A 19,205-nucleotide genomic window follows, 5' to 3' on the forward strand; every position below is an offset into this window, starting at 1 on the left:
GTTCATTCTTAGAATAGAAAGATAAATGATTTATATTAATTAATCATTCCTTGAAGTGGATGATATATATGAGATATTATTGGTAAGAAATATGATATATGCTTACATTATTGTACAAATTATTTTTTGCACATTCCTTGAAGTGAATGTCTACAATAAATATTTTATAATCACGTTTGATCATTAAAGTCGATTTGGTCATTTAAAGATTTTGGCATATTCCCTATAGTGAATATTGTATATAATAGTTTGCAAATTATATTTCTTTTATTGAGTTAATGACATTATGGACTTCACATTGATTTAGATATTTCCAAAAGTAAATGTCATAATATTGCTTATATGTGGATACAAAGTAAAAGGAATGATAATAAAACTATCAATTGTCAAAATTTATATTGACATTATTAGTACAATTGAAAAGCGTGTTAAAGTAAACCAAAAGTTTACTGATACAAATACATTTACTAGGCGTGACCAGTTAGACCATCATGAATCATATATGATGCAAAAATTAACTGATAATTCATATGGACATTCATTAAAGAACCAGAAGTTTCTTTAAATTAAAAAATTCTCACGTGTTCATTGTTCTCAATGATAATTGATTATTAAAAACTCACTAGCTAAAGTTGAGATTTAATGTTTTACATTTTTTAAATAAATATGGGACCATTCATCCACCATGTGGATGATTTTGATATTATATGGTTTTGGTAGATACATCTACAAAATAATCGCATGTGTTATCAACTCGCAACCTATCGTTTGCAAGATTGCTTGTTTAAATGATTAATTTCATATTATACAATTAAAACAATTCATCTTGTGCAATTAAAACAATTCATCTTGCTAATGCTAGTGAGTTTATGTCCCAAACTTTCAATAATTATTGTATGTTAATTGGGATAAAAGTTGAACATCCTATAGCTCATGTTCACACATAAAACGGTTTAGTTGAATCGTTTATCAAGCACCTCTAACTAATAGCTAGGTTATTACTTATAAGAATAAAACCCTCTATTACAGCTTGGGGATATGTTATTTTGCATGCAACAACACTTGTGACATCAGTCCAACAAGTTATAATAAATACTCCCTATTACAATTGGCTTTTGGTTAAGAGCCAAATATTTCCCATCTTAGAATTTTTGGATGTGCGGTATATATTTCAATTGCTCCACCATAACGCACAAAGATGGGCCATCATAAGAGGTTGGGAATGTATATTGATATGAGTCTCATTATATTATTAAATATTTTTGAGCTATTATTAAATAGTATAGTCATCAAAGTCGAAACCATTTTTTTGAATTTTGAAAAACGGGGATCGACTTTGAAAATGAAAATGGGAGTCGCCACCGATCTTTTATCGAGGTGTGATTGGTTCACCATTAAAAATGATTTTGGCCTGCGAAATTTGAGAAAACAAGTTCGGGAGTCGGTTACGCACGAGGAAGGATTAGCACCCTCGTGACGCCCAAAATTGGTACCAAATTGATTGTTTAATGTCTTAGGGTCGAAATTTTGAAAAGGTTTTAAAATACGATCCTTTGAAGTTTAAGTTTGAATAAACAAAATTGAATAATAAGACGCGCTAATTTTGACGAAATAAATTACCACACTCAGTGAGTTAGGGTGCAACAATTCAATTGTCAAAATTAAGTATGTCTTTTTATTTTTAAAATTTTAAAATTCATGGATTTTGAGAAGGTTATTTGGTCATTTAAGTCAAACGAGAAATTAGAATCCAGTAAGTTAGGGTTCAATTTCTCGAAATTCCAAAACATCAAACATTGCCTTTATTTTAAAATCAAGATAACAAAATGTCATATCCAGTAAGTTAGGATCTCACATTTTGAAATCTAAAGGATTTTATTTTAAAATTGTATGAAATGAATACTTGATGATATAAATTCATCGAGAAGAATTGAAGCCTAGTAAGTTAGGGCACAATTCTCTCGAGAACTATTAAACACTAAGCCCTTTTTTAGGAATTTTGAAGTGAAACGATTATAATGTTTTAATGAAATGCGATCTTACAAACAATATAATTGAATGGCAATATATAATGCAAAAGATAAATAGTAATCTAAATTTACATTAAAGAGCAACCAAACATATAATTCATCCATATTGATAATTAAACACCTAATAAATCAATAATTAAATTCCTAAAGATGCCTTGATTTAAAAAATAAAATAAAATGAAAATAATAATTAACATGAGGATTTCAAAACAAATTTAAAATACAATGATAAGCTAAATGTTAAAATAATGTTAAAACTGATGAGTTAAGATATGAATTAATTTATCTAAAAAACTTTTATAGACAACATTAGATATGAGAAAAATAATTTTAAAATGGGTAACAATGATTATGATAATATTAGCCAATATTAAAATATATTAAAAATAATGAATTATTAAAAATAATTTATTTAAAAAAGAATTTGGAAGCAAAATTAAATACATAAACATTTTTGAAATCGAGAACAATAATCGACAACCTTTAAATCAAAGTTTAAATAAAATTAAAATAATAAGAGGAAACAAAATTAAATAAAATACGATAAGCTTAAAGTATTAATATATAATGAATTTAAAATATAAAATACGGACTAAAATAATAATTTATTACATTTTAAACTATAATAATAAATTTAAACATTATTAAAATTAAATACTATAAGTAATATTAAAATCTATAATATGTGAAGGTAGGATTAGTTATATATAAAAAAGTATTATTGAAAATAAAAAAACGAATTTGTATTAAATCGAAATTTATTTCAAAATTGAGGGACTGATCCAGCAATTAAGCGCAAACACTAAAATAATTACAATCAACCACATAAAACGGTACCATTTCAATTTGGATCCAGACGTAAATAGAGTAAAGTGTAAGGTACAAATTACAAATAAATAAAAGAAATCAAATCGCGATTCTATTAAACATGAAGGGACCTGCTGAATAAATAAACCAAGCGACCCATGATGCGCGGATCCTTCCCGGATCGGGTCACTACTGGATCGGGTATTCAGAACGGTGTCGTTTCGGAGTCATTGGATTGACTCTAAACAACGGCGTTTAATGACCTTACTTTTAAACTAAAATAAACCCTAAATAAGCTGGCATCTACATTAAAACCAAGCCTAAACTAAAAAAACTCTGCGCCGCTCCAGGTACCGTGGGTATTTGAGCAGTCGCCGACCTCAGCCCATACTCCGATGGCGACGGAGAGAGCCGGGATCGCGCCACCAGGTACGTTTTTCCCCTTTTCTTTAACACTTTCCCACCTAAATACTAACTATTGAACGCAGAAAAGAAAAAGGAAAACTGAATAGCAGAAAAAATGGAGAAAAGAAACTAGGGAATCACCTTTTTCTCTTTGATTTTTTTGTATTTCCAATGAGTATATTGAATGTGTAAATCTGTTACAGTGTTCGAATCGGTCTTCTTATAGCCCGATTTATAGAAAAATAATGAGAATAAATAAAAAAAAGGTTCCCCTATTCTGTTCTTTTCCTATTTGCAGGTATTCGGCCAACCTGGAGGTACGAAGGTGGCCGTACGGAGGCGCGCGTAGCTGGGAGGCGTGGTGGTGCACGTGCGGGAGGAGCCTGACCTGCCTACGGCGCGAAATGTTCCAGAAACCCTAGGGTTTTTGAATGTTTCAAGTAGATGGGCCACTTCAAGTTGGGCTAGTGTTTGGGTCTAGTGTTGGGTTATTTGGGTTTGGGCATTGTTGATGTATTTTGGGTTAGGGTAGAGTTGGGCCTGTAATTGGTTAATAGTTTGTAAATGGACATTTAAAATGGACTATTTTTTTTTGTTGTTTGTTTTTTTTTCGTTTATTTCCTTCTGATTTGGGCCGAGCAAATTTGGGCTATTACAATATTATTAAATATTTTTGAGCTATTAATTTGAGATTTAGTTATGACATGAGTTGTCAATTATTATGAGATAATTTTCCCAACATTAGGGGGAGAAAATAAAAAGTTGGATGAATAAAGTACTTGAAATGAATTATCATTGTCTAAGATCCTCTTACAAAGCAATGTGAACCAGAAGTTCAGCAGATAATTCATTTTACAAATCAACTGCCAGATTCATTTATTAACCTAAAGAGAATTACAAAATCTCACATACCAGCTGAAAATGTTTCAATACGAATTGATGTCCTAATAGGGAAAACTGTTAGTGTAAAAGAAAGTAATCCACGCCTAAAGCATGGAAGACCAGTTGGGTCCAAAGATAAAAATCCTCATAAAAAGAAAGGATAAAATATTCAAGATGGTCATATTGTGGAGGCAAGTTCCCAAGAAGAGACCAAAGATATAACTAATCAAAAAACCCCAAACGAGGTTTAAGTACCTGAAAATAGTGATAACAAAGAGATCTCGATGAGTTATGTTACTTCCAAAAAAATGGAACTGAAAAAATATAGTTATCAACAATAATTTTGCTTATAATATTGCTATTGAATAGCAAAAGGAAATGAGGATCCTGAGCCTAAATCTATCGAGGAATGAGAAATAGAAAAAATTGGCCAAAATGGAAAGACGCAATTCAAGCGAATTGAATTCATTTTCTAAATGTGAGGTTTTTGGACCTATAGTTCAAACACCTAGAGATGTAAAATCGGTAGGATATAAATGATATTTGTGCGAAAATGAAAATAGAAAAATGAAGTTGTAAGATATAAAGCACGACTTGTAGCATAAGGATTTTTGTAAAGGCCTAGCATTAATTACGAAGAGACATATTCTCTTGTGGTGGATGCAATCATGTTTAGATACCTTATTAGAGTGGTAGTACATGAAAAACTTGACACGCGTCTAATGGATGTTGTTACAACCTATTTGTATGGTACACTTGATAGTGAAATTTATATGAAAACCCTTGAATGATTTAAAATCCCATCAGGATATAAAGTTTCTCGGGAAAATTACTCGATCAAATTAAAGAAAAGTTTATATAGATTAAAATAATCTAGACATATGTGGTACAATCGTCTTAATGAATATTTTGTAAAAGAATGTTATAAAAATGATCCAATTTGTCCATTTGTTTTCATAAATAGGTTTGGATCAAATTTTGTGATGATTGTTGTTTATGTTGATGATCTAAATATTATTGGAACTCCTGAAGAGCTTCAAAATGCAGTAAATTATTTAAAGATCTTGGAAAAACAATGTTTTGTCTGGCTTGTAAATTAAGCATTTAAAAGACGGAATTAATGTCTACCAGTCAACTTATACGGAAAATATTTCAAAGAAATTTTACATGGATAAAGCACATACATTAAGTACCCCGATGGTTGTACGATTGTTAGATGTAAATAAAGATCAATTTTGTCCTTGCTAGAATGATGAAGAGTTTCTTGGGCCTGAAGTATCATATCTAAGTGCCATAAGGGCATTGATGTATTTTACAAAATAGCACAAGACCTAATATAACTTTCACTGTAAACTTGTTAGTAAGATTTAGTTCTTCTCCAACACGTAGATATTGTAATGGAATTAAAAATTTATTTAGATATCTTAGATAGGTCATTGATATGGGGTTATTTTATTCAAATGGTTCAAAATCCCTATTAGTAGGTTGTGCTAATGCTGAATATTTATCGAATCCACATAAAGGTCGATCTCAAACAGGATATTTATTTACATGTGGAGGTACTATCATATCATGGCGTTCAACAAAGAAGACATTAGTTGTCATCTCTTCAAATCATGCAGAAATAATGCAAAAGGCAAGTTGAGAGTGTTTGTCTAAGGTTATTGATCCAACATATCCAAAAGATATGTAATTTTCCTTTACAAGAGAAAATGTCAACTATCTTATATGAAGATAATGCATCCTTTATAGCTCAATTGAAGGGTGATTACATCAAAAATGACAGAACGAAACATATTTCGCCAGAATTATTCTTCACTCATGATATTGAGAAGAAAGGTAATATAGAAGTTCAACAAATTCGTTCTTGTTTGAAAGACTAGTATATACATGATTGAAAGCATCGACTCAAATATGTAATGTGATGTTGCCATTAGGGAGAGTCTAAAACATGTTGTACTTTTTTCCTTTAACCAAGGTTTTGTCTCATTGGGTTTTTATGGTAAAAGTTTTTAACGAGGCAGCTTGTAATATGAGATTATGTACTCTTTTTCCTGTATTATGTTTTTATCTCATAGGGTTTTTCTTAATAAAGATTTAATTAGACACATTTTTATTCAAAAGACATCCAAGGGGGAGTGTTGTAAATACATTAATAATGGATGTCCATAACCACTTTAAACCCTTATTAAAGTGATAAGATAAAACTCTCTGGCTTGTTTATGACCATGAGATGTTTCAATGAAGTAATTAAGAAGGCTTATTTTACATTTATTTAATTGAATGCAAATGAGCTTATAAATAAATCACCTTGAAAGTGAAAATTTAATATATGAAAATTCTCTTGTATTTTTCATCCACCTTTTACTTATTACTAGTGTTCTCTTAATTTTTCAATAAAAATATAATAATATTAATAAATTTTAATATTATTTACATGTGTATTTTATACTTTACAATATCATGTTTAAAATAAGATTATCTTCTTAAAAGTACTTTTTGATAGAAATGCTAAATACTAAAATCTCAACAATACTTTTTACAAGCACTTTTCAAAAGTAACATAACCTAGCCTTTAATTAATATAAAGTTATATACCAATCAAAATTTAAGTTTAGCTTTATAAATAACATTTAGAAGTTAAACATATTCAATCAAGTAGCATCTAAGAAAAATTAATGTTAAATTAATAAATTAGAAATATATGGAAAAAAAATGCGGCATTAAAACAATGGTTCTTTAAATATGCAATATTGAATCATATTTGAAGGGCAATAGCAATAGCAATAGAGAGTGATTGAAATGATGAGGTACCGTAATATTATGATTTTTTTTTATAATTCTTATAAGTTAAGTTGCTTATACTGTGTGAAACAAACACTTTTAGAACTGTTTTTTAATCATTTCTTTATTTATTTTTGAATGTGTTTATTAATTTAGTTTATATTTATCATGAACTATTGTTTTAATTGTTGCATATTGCTTTATCTATTTTTTTTTTGAAATTAATAATTAGGCATACAAACTCTTAGATTGTCACCAAATTAAAATGTTGACTTCAAATAAATATTATACTTTACTTGGTTATGTATATTATTTAAAAGTTAAAAACTATAATTAAAAATATTATATTTAAATAGTGATAAGAGAAATGGATGTATTGATTTGGGGTGTTTTGAGTAGACCTGTTCATGGGCCAGGTTTGGGCCGGGCCCGGAAAATTTTTTGGCCTGACTCTTAGGCCCGGCCCCGGCCCGAAATATGGGCTTGAAATTTTACTCAGGCCCGGCTCGAGAAAAAAGAATAAGCCCGAGCCCGGCCCGGCCTGGCCCGATTTTTAATAAACACAATATTTTAAAAATAAAAAAATAAAAAAATATATTTTTAAAGTATTTTAAAATTAAAAAATAAAAATAAAAATATATATTTATTATATTCAGGCCAGGGCCAAAAAAGTTGAGCCCGAGCTCGGCCCATTGTTTAAACGGGCCTCTTTTTTTGCCCAAGTCCATATTTCGGACCTATATTTTTACCCGAACCATCCAATATTTCGGGCGGGCCGTCAGGCCGAGCCGGGCCGGGCCGCCCGACCTGTCCGACGGGCCGCCCGACCCATGGACAGGTCTAGTTTTGAGTCATTCCATAGGATAGGACCCAAGGCTCATTCCTTCTCTGTTCGGCAACATTGCTCATTGGGTTGTTTAAACAGAATCATAATAAGAAGGGCAAAAAAAAAAAAAAAAGGAAAAGTCCATGGCCAACACTCTCTTCGCTGCCATTGACATGGGCACCAATGCCTTCAAGCTTCTCATAGTTCAAGCTCATCTCCCAGGCAAATTTATCCCTCTTTTAACCGTCAGAGAGCATGTCGTTTTAGGCCGCGATTCGCCTTCTTCCACCATCTCCACCCATTCCCAAAACCTCTCTATCAAATCCCTTCAGAATTTCAATAAGCTTATTCAAACCCATAATGTTCCCCTACTCCACACTCGCTGCGTCGCCACATCTGCTGTCCGCGAAGCCCAAAACAAGGCCGAATTCATTCACTCAATCTCTGAAACCACCGGGTTCAAAGTTGATGTTTTATCAGGCGAAGAGGAAGCCCGATTCTCTTATCTGGGCGCTCTCCAATTTTTTCCGGTTTTTGAGAATTTGATTTTGAACATCGATATCGGAGGTGGGTCAACTGAGTTTGCTATTGGGTTGCGTGGAAAGGTCGAATTTTGTTTGTCTTTAAAGCTTGGCCACGTTACTTTGACTCAACAGAATTTCGGGGATGAAGAAGCTGAAAGAGCTTCGAATATGAGGGAGTATATTAGGAATGTCATTAAGGAATCTGGGTTAATTGACAAGGTTAAAAACATTGGGTTTGAAATAGCTTTGGGGTCATCAGGGACGATAAGAGCCATTGAGAAAGCAGTTTTCAAAGGGTATGCATTAGATTTTGCTGATAACGAAGCTTTGCTTAGTGAATGTAAAAGGGATTGGAAGTTTAGTATAGAGGAATTAAAGAGTGTTGTTGAGAGGTTATGTAAGGGAGGAGAAGGACAAAACGTAAGGAGAGATGGGTTTTTTAAGAGAAGATCAGAGTCCATTGTTGCTGGTGGGATTTTGTTGGATGAGATATTTGATCTGCTTGGGATTAAAGAAATGTTAGTTTCTGGTTATGGATTGAGAGAAGGTTTGATAGCTGATAGTTTAGCTAAGGTCTTTGATGATGGTTATGATTTGAATGCCAACGCTCGGTTTCGGTCCATTTTACGGCTTGCTACAAGGTTTAATAGCAAAAGGATAACCACTTCTGCTGCTGAAATTGCTAGCATTGCAAGGGTGATTTCCGTTTCTTTCTTTTAGACTTTTGATTGTAATTACACATGATTTGAGGATAATCGAAGCACTGCTCATCACACTCGGCTTCTCAAACACACGCATACATGAGAATTTTATCGACCTGCATTTTTACCTACTAAATATTTAACTAAATTACATTTTTTTAATTATAAGAGTTTGTAATTACTAACTAATACGTACACTTTCATCTTCTTTCTTGAAGGAATGTTGCAATTTTCTGGAACAATACTTGCTAATAAAATTTGGTTTCAAAGTTAAGAAGGAAAGGTTGATGAATTAGGGATTGAATATTTTGCCTTTTGTTTTTCTTACAAAAAGAGAGAAAAAACAAATCATCTCATTTTCATTGTATGTAACTTCATATTTCCAGGAGATTTTTGAAGGCTTAAGAAAATACAAGGAGCTTGATAACGATGGAATTAACCTTACTGTTGATTTAGATGAAAAAGATCTGGAAAATCTTGAGGCTGCATGTTTACTTCACAATATAGGGCTCTCCACTGGTAAAAAGGGTTACCATAAGAAGTCATATCACATTATCATGGTGAGTTTGCTTTTGTATTTGCACTAATTGCCATAATCAAGCACAAACCTTATCTATCAATTGCTATAAGCAAAAAGGTCAAATTCTTTGAGCTTTTTAGAACCAAAAATGCTTATGTTGCTCGGCAAAATTCAAAAAAGAAAAAGTAACTTGATGGCATCAATACTCAGCTAGGAGTTTATATTTTAAAAGTCTTCGAATTTCTTGCAATGCATAAATTAGAGTTGATTCATTCTATTCTTCACTTGTTGACATGATTTATCTATAGAATGGAAATCATCTTCGTGGTTATAGTGCTGAGGAGGTCAAGGTACGCTATCTGCCTATAAATCTTGTTTGCTTCCTAATAAGGATGTCTAATCATGTTCTCAATTCTGATCACCTGCTAGTGTGATTGCAGTTAATAGCTCTTCTTACAAGACACCATAGGAAGAAATTACCCAAGTTGGATGATGCTTCTTTTAATGAGTTAGAAGAGGTATCTTATTCTATATGCTGGGTGATCATTGTTCATTTGGTTTTGAGAGAGTTCGATATGATCTTTCATGTTCTATTTCAGGCAAAGCAGAAATTCAAAGTTCTTTGTGCAATTATACGTTTATCTGTTGTGTTACATCGGAATGGATACATAAACTACAGAGAAATGGATTTCTCACATTCTCATGAAGGTTTCAAGCTGGTAATGTCTAGAAATATGATGTGGAAATTAAATATGTTCTGTTTCACTCTCTGCAGTTCATGTAGCATTTTTCTTTGCTAACAATGGAAAGTAATGTCTATAGTTGAGTCTTTTCTATGTCTTACAAAACTCTGATGCATCATGTTCTAATCGTAGTAACACATCATACTAATTATGCATATAGCAATATGTTTTTCTAAGTCCTGTTCCCATTGAACTGTGGAAGGTAAATATATCAGTTTCTCTTATTTTGAGATTTGAAGATTACAAGGATGGTTAATTCCATATTATTTAATGTTTCCACTGGGATGGAAAAATTAGTTATAAGTTCCCTAAAACTGTAAACTACTTGAAAAATGTGCTCAGTGTGTTTAGATCCAATGCCAGATATCTGGACAATCTTCATTGCATTGGTACTACAGGATCAGGTTTTCGTTTTACGATTCTAGGAGCCCTATAAGAGTAGGAGTAGGAGCAGGAGCTCTTATTATCTTACCCTGATGATCGAATCTGAATTTTCAAAAGGGAAAGAAGATCGAATACCACCATGCTGGGTGTGTGTGTTGGACATTTGGAGAGTAGAGGAATCTGATTTTGACATGTTTTTAGCCTTGCTGCTGGCACTCGTTGCTTTTATTTCTTGATTTCACCGTCTTTATTATATTAATGCCAAGTAAAAGGTGAAATCAATATAGCTTGTATGCTTCTTAAATATGTTTGGGATGCCGGAAATTAACACTAACTTTTTTGTTATATTAGTTCCATGTTTCTTAAATATGGTTTTTTACAGGTTATTGGGGAAGAAAGGGGTCTGAATTATCAGCCAGTTGTCGAGCAATGTGTGACTGATAAATTTGCAGTAGAACTAACACATGAATTAGATTATTTTAAAAAGGCAAGTCGTATAAAGTTCTGCATATTTCATTAATATGTTCGCAGACAGAAGCAACTGATATTTTGTTTTGTGCTGACATTGGTTAATCTTCCTTGTTCAGGTGTTGAAGCAAGAATTGTCTGTTGAACTTAAAGCACCGCCATTCTGTTCAAACGAATCATCAAAAGGAAGTTACTAATTAAAGAGCTGCTGTTGGTTCATGATTGAGACCGAGTCCTAAAGCAGTTCAAATCGGACTCTCTGAAATGAAGAATACACTTGCTATGTTCTGAGGGGTAATCCAAATATCTATAAATCTATGAAGCATGGACACGGACACACAGCAATTTTTAAAACCCGAGGACACGGATACGGCAGGATACAGCAATAAAAGATATTAAAAATATTTTTATATATATATTTTATGTGAAAATACTTGATGTAAATGAAAATATTGATATTTTTCATTAATATATAATCAATTTTTTTCTATTAAACTCTTTTGTCATTACATAAAATATGACAAAATATAGTAATGCATTTTCCAAGTTCACTAGACAAAACATGTCATATCAAATTTAAATTTGAAGTTCAACCTATATTTCTAAGAAGGCTTATACAAAAACAAACAAAAAGAGAGCAATTTTCTAGTGTAATTTATAGCTTTATTGGCAAAAATTACCATCTTCATATCCGGTTCATCAAGATATAAACTAGCAACTTCAAGAACTCTAGCTCCTTCAAATGAGTTAAATACATTACCTCCAATATCCCACTTCTTGTTCTTTCCTTTACAATGAAGAGTATTTCTTGAAAGCAATCGAAGATTAGTATGCACAAATATTAAATTTCCAGCACACTGAGGATTAATATTGCTTCTCTTCATGAAATGGATAAACGAATATGTACACCAATTCCTCTTACAACAAGATGTTGAAGAAGATTGTCTAAGAAATTTCAAAGCTAAGTTTTGGAACAAAGGCATTGAAACCCCATGAACTAACCAAGTCATCTATCTTGTAGTGAATAAAATGAACCCAAAAATCTAATGCTCCCGAAAATCTTACAAACTCTTGGAAAGTCATCTTTCATTCTTCGGTAGAAGGAAAATACATATTAAGCACTTTTTCTTTTCCTCTAAGATTTTTACATATTTATGTGGAGGAAGGCGATTTGAAATCTCATTAAGGCAATCACTATAATTATACCAATGTAAAGAAAAAAATTTAAATTTTTTTGAATAAAAATAAGCATAAATGGAATTTATGTTATCTAAATTTACCTTGGATTTAAAGAATAAGCCATACAATAAAGTGGTGTACTACTCTTAGTCCATCGATCAATAAGAATATCATATACTACTTTATAAAAGATTGATCTCTCGTCTCCTTTCTTTCCTTCATGCCTATAAATGTTTGTCTTCATTTTTTTCAATCATTTCATCCCACATCTCATAAACTAAGTGAAGAGTAGACCTATTTGTGTCCATAATTCGAAGCATATCATATATAGGTCTAGTAAAAGAAAGGATATAATCAACATTATCACATCAAAGGTCATCCAAAATTTTTTCATTCACCAAAGAGGCTCTGGGAACATCATCTTCTCTATAAGTAGATCATTCATTACTAATAACCATATTTTGGAGACCCCGCTTAATGAGCTTGAATATTTTAAACATCACAATTATAGAAGCAAATTGAGTATCCGCAACGACAAGTAATTTCAAATACACAAAAAAATTAAATATCGCCAACCTCATAGAGTGATTCATTATGAAGTTTCTTATAAAGCTGGCATCATCACCAACATTATTTATCCAACACAAAACATCATATGTAACCTCGTTCTTTTTGGTGTTTTTTGCAGCATGTATATTTTTAAGAGCAAAATTAAGAGAATGTACCACATAAGGTGTCCTAAAGATATGAGGATGTGTCCCTACTAATGATCCCGTTGCCACATAAAACTTATCATTGTACTCCTTTTCACAATTGACGGCTTTCAAGAAAACGGCTCCACCTTCAAAAACGGCCATAAAGTTAATCAATAGCCGTCTTTGTGCATCCATCTATCCATCACATACACAACTAATATCGTTTTCCCTCCACATTCCCTTTATAGGTTGTAACAACCTCTCTATGTTTGCTCATTCTTTTTGCAACAATGTAGTCCTTAAAGCATTATACACTAAAGGAATGTAACTCGGAATCAAATTTTTACTAGCTAAGGTGAATGCATTCACATAATGAGAGTTCCTAGCTAGATGAAAAGGAATCCACCTGGATAAAACATTCGAGCAATTTCACCATCTAAATTCTCTCGAGCAGCAAGGTTTAATGATTGTTTTAAAGGATCTTTTCTTCTTTTAGAACCTAAACTATGCCCTTGAAGTGGGGTTCTGTTTGGCCCAAAGGAAGATGCTAGTGTTTAAGAACTAGGTGGCAATGGGACTATTTTTTGTTGCAACTTGAGTTTCGCATCTTCAACTATTTTTTGCATTTCAACAAGATGTTATAGTGTTACTTTAGGACACACTCGAATTCCTAACCCAATTAGTTTCAATAAATGTGCTTTAACCCTAGAATATGACCCCTTAAGTGTAACATTGCAAAAATTACACACGAAACTAACATTCCTGTCTCCTTTTAACAGTTTTCGGTAATTTAGTAATATATCTCTAAAGAGGAGTGTTACTAATATCATCTTGAGACATACTAGTATTAGTAACATTATTTGATGAACTAACATTTCCACTGTCACTTTGAGATGTCATAATTAAAAACCTAAAATATTAATAAAAAAAATCAATGTATACTTCAAGAGTAATCATCACAAATCAATTATTTAATATAAAAATATACAAAAAAAATAAAAATAAAAAGTAACTAAACAAATAAAATAATGTAACACATTCAAACTTATCCAAAAGAAAATGTTACTCATTTAAAGCATAAACAAAATAAAATATTAAACTTACCTTCAATTGCTTCAAACTTCCATGTTCGTTGAAAGTAGGAAAATAGAAATAAGAGTGATAAATATTTAAAATATTTTTTAAAATGTGAAAAATGGAAACGTTAAAGGCAGTAAAGCAAGTACAAAACTCGAAAACTTCTCAAATAAGCTTTTTTTTTTGTTTTTATTTTACTATTTTGATGGCTATTTAATGTTTTAAATTTTAAGTTTTTTCAACGTTTACATAGGCTGATAGTAAAATTTAGGGTTTCATTAATAGGAAACTCTAAACTTCACATTTCTTCTTTACATCATCTTCTTCCCGCCGCTGACTCTTCGTCTGCTACTTTTGAAAGCGAAAATTTTAGCCGCCGTCCATCTATTTTTCTTGCGTCTGTCACGTGTCCATTTTTAGACACCCATGTCATGACCGTGTTGGGACCCTGTCCGACCTCTTTTTTTTTATGTATTCCGGCTTGTCCAGTATGTATCCGGGCATGTCCGACGAGTGTCCGTGTTGGACACACGTACAATATTGGTACGAGGAGGAATGAGCCGTGTCCGTGCTTCCTAGTTTATAAACAAATTTCCTTGGTTTTTTTGCCTTGGGTAGTTCTCTGGCGAATGGTGTGACCAACGGAGTGCTTAAGAATACATAAAGCCTGGTGAATGCAAATGGTTCAGCAGTTAATGCTCGTCTTTATCTACTATTTTGAAGAAAACCTGAAGATGACGTCCGACTGCGAAACTAGCTTGGTCTCAGCTATTGCTCTAACAGTAAAGTATCCCATAATACGGACTTCAAGGAATTAACTTGAACTGCTTCAGAACGAAAGTCTGTCTCTTTTGGTGCAGTAAGCTCGGAAAATCTTGCTTAATATTCACCATATTATATATTTTAGAGATACACTAATTTCTTTATTTAATATAATAATGATGACGACTTTTTCATCAGAAAGCTAAACTTATCATCCCATACATGAATATATTTATGTATATGTATATTACATTATTCAAATATTTTATTTTTTTAACTGGACATCAAATTAGTTGGGTATGACTAAAATAGCATTGCTTTTTCTTTTTGGTACAAAAACCAATCATGTCTAGAGAGAACATCCATTAAACAGAAAAGAAATTTCCCGTCTTGCTGCAGCAGCTGCTCACTTGCAAGTCTCAACCTGTTATTATCCCAGAGCTCCTAAAGGCTCAAAACTTTCAGTTTTCCAATAGCCTCAACCCAAGGCCGATACTTCCAATGCCTTTTTGCAATAGTTTCAGAAGCTTTGTTTTTTTTTTTTTCTCTCTCTAAGTATTATCAACCTGACTTGCATCCCAAGTTTGAAAATTGTTAAAACCTCTCTGATAACATGAAGTTTGCAGGAAGGCAGTCACTTTTTTGCTTCAAAACTACATTAGAGCTGAGGAGAGCATACGATACCATGCCCTTCCCTTTTATCCAGGCAATGTAAGCAGTTGGAATAGCTTGCTGCAAATGCACTAGAGAAGATTGCACAGGTGTTTTGAGTCTTCTGGGGTCGTGTGACAGCATGCTTTGAGAAGGCCTCTAGCCATTGTTGTGTTAGACCATTTGATAAATGTAATGCTTGCAATGGTGAGACATCTGCACATTCAAAGACCTTGTTCCTGTATATCCAACTACTCCAGAGTGGCAATAAGATTAATTCGGAGATGATCTTGCAGACTCTTGTACTAAAAGATCTGCAAAAGCAAATCATACATGTTTGTAGCAGCCTTTCAATAATTGAGCCTGACTGTGAACTTTTTTGTTTTTTTGGATAAGTAAAATTTCATTCATCCAAAGAATGTAAAATGTTGCTACAAGTAACACTAAACAGAAACTACAGCTTAGCAGCTACAGAAAACAATCAATCACCCAACCCTCAAGCTGTGTGAACAAACCCTGAATGTGCCTTGCAGTGTAAGCAGATAATGTAAAACAAAGCAGTCCACGCAAGCCGAAGAATAGAGTAAAACAGGAACAGGAATCGCTCTAGAATAAAGACGTTTTGCAAATCAGCTCAACGCTATATTATCTGATTGATTGAACGGCTATCATCTCACTAAAAAGGATTAAGAGATAAGAATCGGCACATCATCCAAATCCAGTGTTCACCAACAAGCATGCAACCTTTAAGAGATTCCTTAATTACAACCAGTCATAACTGAAAAAAGTGGCAAACGTCAACAATAGAAGTTCCAGAATTCCAAGATCAATCATTTTATCCCTAAATTAAGTACTACATTAGAGCACAAAATAGAGGTTCTATGTCATGTAGTTGACTCGGTTAACATGCATTGGGAGGAGTAACAATTACAACATCAAAATTCAAAATTCTGAAAATTCAAACCTGAAGTTGTTAGGCTCCTGCTTCAGGAGACTTGGTCTGCCGCTGCAACTCTTCACCAGCATTTCTCAGGAATTGGTCCCAACCACTCCCTGCACTAACATCCAAGTAATCATATGGAACTGCTGTCTTCAAACCTGGCTGAACAGCGCATCGGCTCTCTACAATTCTACAGTCCAAATCATCTCCTTCCCTGGGTTTCTGCTCCAATTCCTCCCAGGTGAACAGCAAAGGCAATGTAAAAGCACCCCAAGGATTGAAATCCAACACCTTTACACGTTCATCCTGTGTAACATAAACATCAAATGTGTAATCATTGGATTCAAATTTCAGCCTCACAATGCCATTAAAGAATTCTTCAATCAAAACTTCAAGATCATTTTTCTTCTCACAAAGAACTGGATAAAATGTAGTGACCTCCCGCTGTGAAATTCCAACAAGCTTCTGGCCCCTTACAAAGCAACGGAATTCCATTTCAGGTTGGAAACTTGGGTACCATTTCCGAAGGGCAAGGAAGAAATTTGGGGGCCTTGACAAGGTTTTGTCACTGCATGAATCATATGCATGACATAGATCATGAATCAAGGAATCAGATGATCGAAGAGTCCCGGAGGTGCTTATCCATGCAGAGTCCTTTGGCGCACTCCAATTTAACTTAGGAAAGATTGCACCCCCAAGGGTTTCAATTGACTCCTTAATCTTCAACTCAAGTTCTGGGAAAGAAGGGGGCGATAAAGGTTCTGCTTCATCTCCAGATCCTTCTGATACCTGATAATCTTCCTCCTCTTCTGGATTATGAATTCTATTCGGAAAGGCATCCTCATTTGAGATTGAAACAGGAAGGAGGAAAGGTCCTGAATCATCAAGTAGATACTGGACAAAAGATTCAGGAAGCTCATGAATGAAAGTCCTAGTTGACACTAATTTAAATCTTGGGTACCATTCTTGAATCTGGCATCTGTTTACATCTTCTTCTTTCATAGCTGCAACAATGAAATAGCTGAAGATATTTCAGACATGGTAATTTTGGATATGATATGAAACCACAACATGTTTAATAGACACATAAACAGTTTAACAAGCATGGCACAACAGCTTTAAGCAATGATTAACTTTGTACGTCATTTTAAGGGGAAAAAATCCAATCCGAGCAGCATTTATAATTTCTTTTCATCTCAAGATGTGACCTCTTATCATATCATATTTTAGGATGCAAATATTTTAATTAGCTAGAGGCTCTAATTACTTGATTAATAAAGGCACAAGGCAAGCTTCTCGAACTTTTTCTTCCCGATTAGCTAATAATCTACCTGGGCAAAACTTCTTACTTAAAGAATTAACCAAAGGGTTCTATTAGTTAATCTATTTTGCAGCCTGAATAAAGATAATATCGACAAAACCCTAAATTTTATGCTAAAAAGAAAATCAAAGAATCTAAATTAAAAAAAATACAAATCCAATTGACTAGAGGAAAAATTTTCCTAAACTTAGTTCGTAAGATTTACCGAACAACTCAACAGATAAAAATGAATAAAAAACCATCTAAATCTAAGAGACTATGGATAATAAACCAAAAAGAATATATGTATATGATAAGGTACTGAATTAAAAGAAAAATACATTAAAATGAAAAAGGGGGAAAATTCTTAACCATAGTTCATCAAATTCATGGAAGAAACAAAAAAAAATCAAAATTAAATCTATCAGAAAGAAATCAAAACTAAAAACAATAAGAGAAAAGAGAAGAATCTAAGATTTCGAAGAACGGTTTGAAATTAGATCAATTTGTTCATCAAGCTCATGTCAGTCGTTCGCCCACTATATAAACTGATTAATTTGTTCCCTTTTTCTCAGCATCCAATATTTTTTCTAATCCTACTGGTAAGAAATTTGAGTTCCTAATCCTACAGATTTCTCTCATTTATCAATGGTTAGCATTTTAGTGAAATAAGGTTGATATATGTTGGTTGTGTACTTTTGAAACTAGGCATTTTGACATGCTAAAATATCTTGGTATTATGTAATTATAGTGATTTTAGCATTTAACTGATTTCTCTCATTCGTTACTGCTTCTTATAGTTTTTTTTCCCCTTGTTTTTTTCTCTTCGTATAGTGTAATTATCAAAATAAAATTATAAACACCTACAAATCATTCAAGAAAGCTAGCTTTAGTAGCAACATGTAATCCAAGCAAAGTCTCATAAGCTAGACAATACTGAACCAGACAGATTCCTTTGTTGAGACTTAAAAGGATTGACAACACTGATACTGGCTGAGCACTGGATCAAATAAAAAATGATGCAAGTCACTGAATCAAATCAAAGAGAAGCCTTGAAAACGCTCACAATTTTCATCCATTCTAGAATGTTTAACTTAATCAAAATACATTAAACAAAAGAGAAAGGAGAAGAAAACTGACCTCAAACCTCAGTGTTCAGCTAACAATGGTTGGATGCTGCTTCATGTACTGGCTAGGTGCCGAAGGAGCGCCAGACAAGAGGCGGCGAAGGGTCTACAGAGGCTTCTTAGTTTCTTTTTCTTAAGTTAGAATTACAACCCAAGCAATTGACTCTGACGATTTGGGTTAGAATTACAACCCAAGCAATTGACTCTGACGATTTGGGTTTTCTTTTGGTCAAAGGTTAATTTTGACATTTTAGTATTTTTTTTGAACTATTTAATATTATGTTTGAAAGCTGTAGGGCTACTTTGGATGGGCGGTGTGTTTACCTCTGGTGAGGTTAAAAACAGCGGTGGCGGTGAGATTAGTTACTGTAGCAGTGAAATTGGATACTGTAGCGGTAAG

The 19,205-nt window shown here is 33.0% G+C and overlaps 2 protein-coding genes and 1 long non-coding RNA gene across 11 annotated transcripts; 2 read left to right on the plus strand and 1 right to left on the minus strand.

The window, feature by feature from the left end:
• The first annotated feature begins 7,787 nt into the window (after window positions 1-7,787).
• LOC107920668 (exopolyphosphatase) lies at window positions 7,788-11,569 on the plus strand. Its single transcript, XM_016850483.2, has 7 exons — window positions 7,788-8,954; window positions 9,346-9,519; window positions 9,788-9,829; window positions 9,920-9,997; window positions 10,079-10,198; window positions 10,989-11,093; window positions 11,194-11,569. Exons 1-7 carry the CDS (start codon window positions 7,878-7,880, stop codon window positions 11,269-11,271), a joined length of 1,674 nt encoding a protein of 557 aa, XP_016705972.1. The 5' UTR covers window positions 7,788-7,877; the 3' UTR covers window positions 11,272-11,569.
• A 2,669-nt stretch (window positions 11,570-14,238) lies between these two features.
• On the plus strand, window positions 14,239-16,033 carry LOC107918388 (uncharacterized). Its single transcript, XR_001690082.2, has 2 exons — window positions 14,239-14,884; window positions 15,414-16,033. It is a non-coding gene; the product is annotated as an uncharacterized lncRNA (long non-coding RNA).
• On the minus strand, window positions 14,975-18,998 carry LOC107918386 (cell division cycle protein 123 homolog). 9 transcript variants are annotated; one of them, XR_005922682.1, is made up of 4 exons: window positions 18,819-18,998; window positions 16,792-17,382; window positions 16,403-16,684; window positions 14,975-15,752 (listed from the first exon to the last, which is right to left on the minus strand). XR_005922682.1 is itself a non-coding variant. In XM_016847944.2 (4 exons), the coding sequence occupies exons 2-3, from the start codon at window positions 17,378-17,380 to the stop codon at window positions 16,412-16,414; spliced, it is 837 nt and encodes a 278-aa protein (XP_016703433.1). In that variant the 5' UTR covers window positions 17,381-17,382; window positions 18,819-18,998; the 3' UTR covers window positions 14,975-16,216; window positions 16,403-16,411. The 9 variants fall into 9 exon arrangements, 7 of the variants coding, with proteins under 7 accessions (XP_016703433.1, XP_040964653.1, XP_040964651.1 ...); XR_005922681.1 differs by having other exon boundaries at window positions 14,975-16,216; window positions 18,819-18,980; XM_016847944.2 differs by having other exon boundaries at window positions 14,975-16,216; window positions 16,817-17,382.
• Window positions 18,999-19,205: the final 207 nt, after the last annotated feature.

Source organism: Gossypium hirsutum, chromosome D13 (genome assembly GCF_007990345.1).
Source record: "Gossypium hirsutum isolate 1008001.06 chromosome D13, Gossypium_hirsutum_v2.1, whole genome shotgun sequence".
Classification (NCBI taxonomy): Eukaryota; Viridiplantae; Streptophyta; class Magnoliopsida; order Malvales; family Malvaceae; genus Gossypium; species Gossypium hirsutum.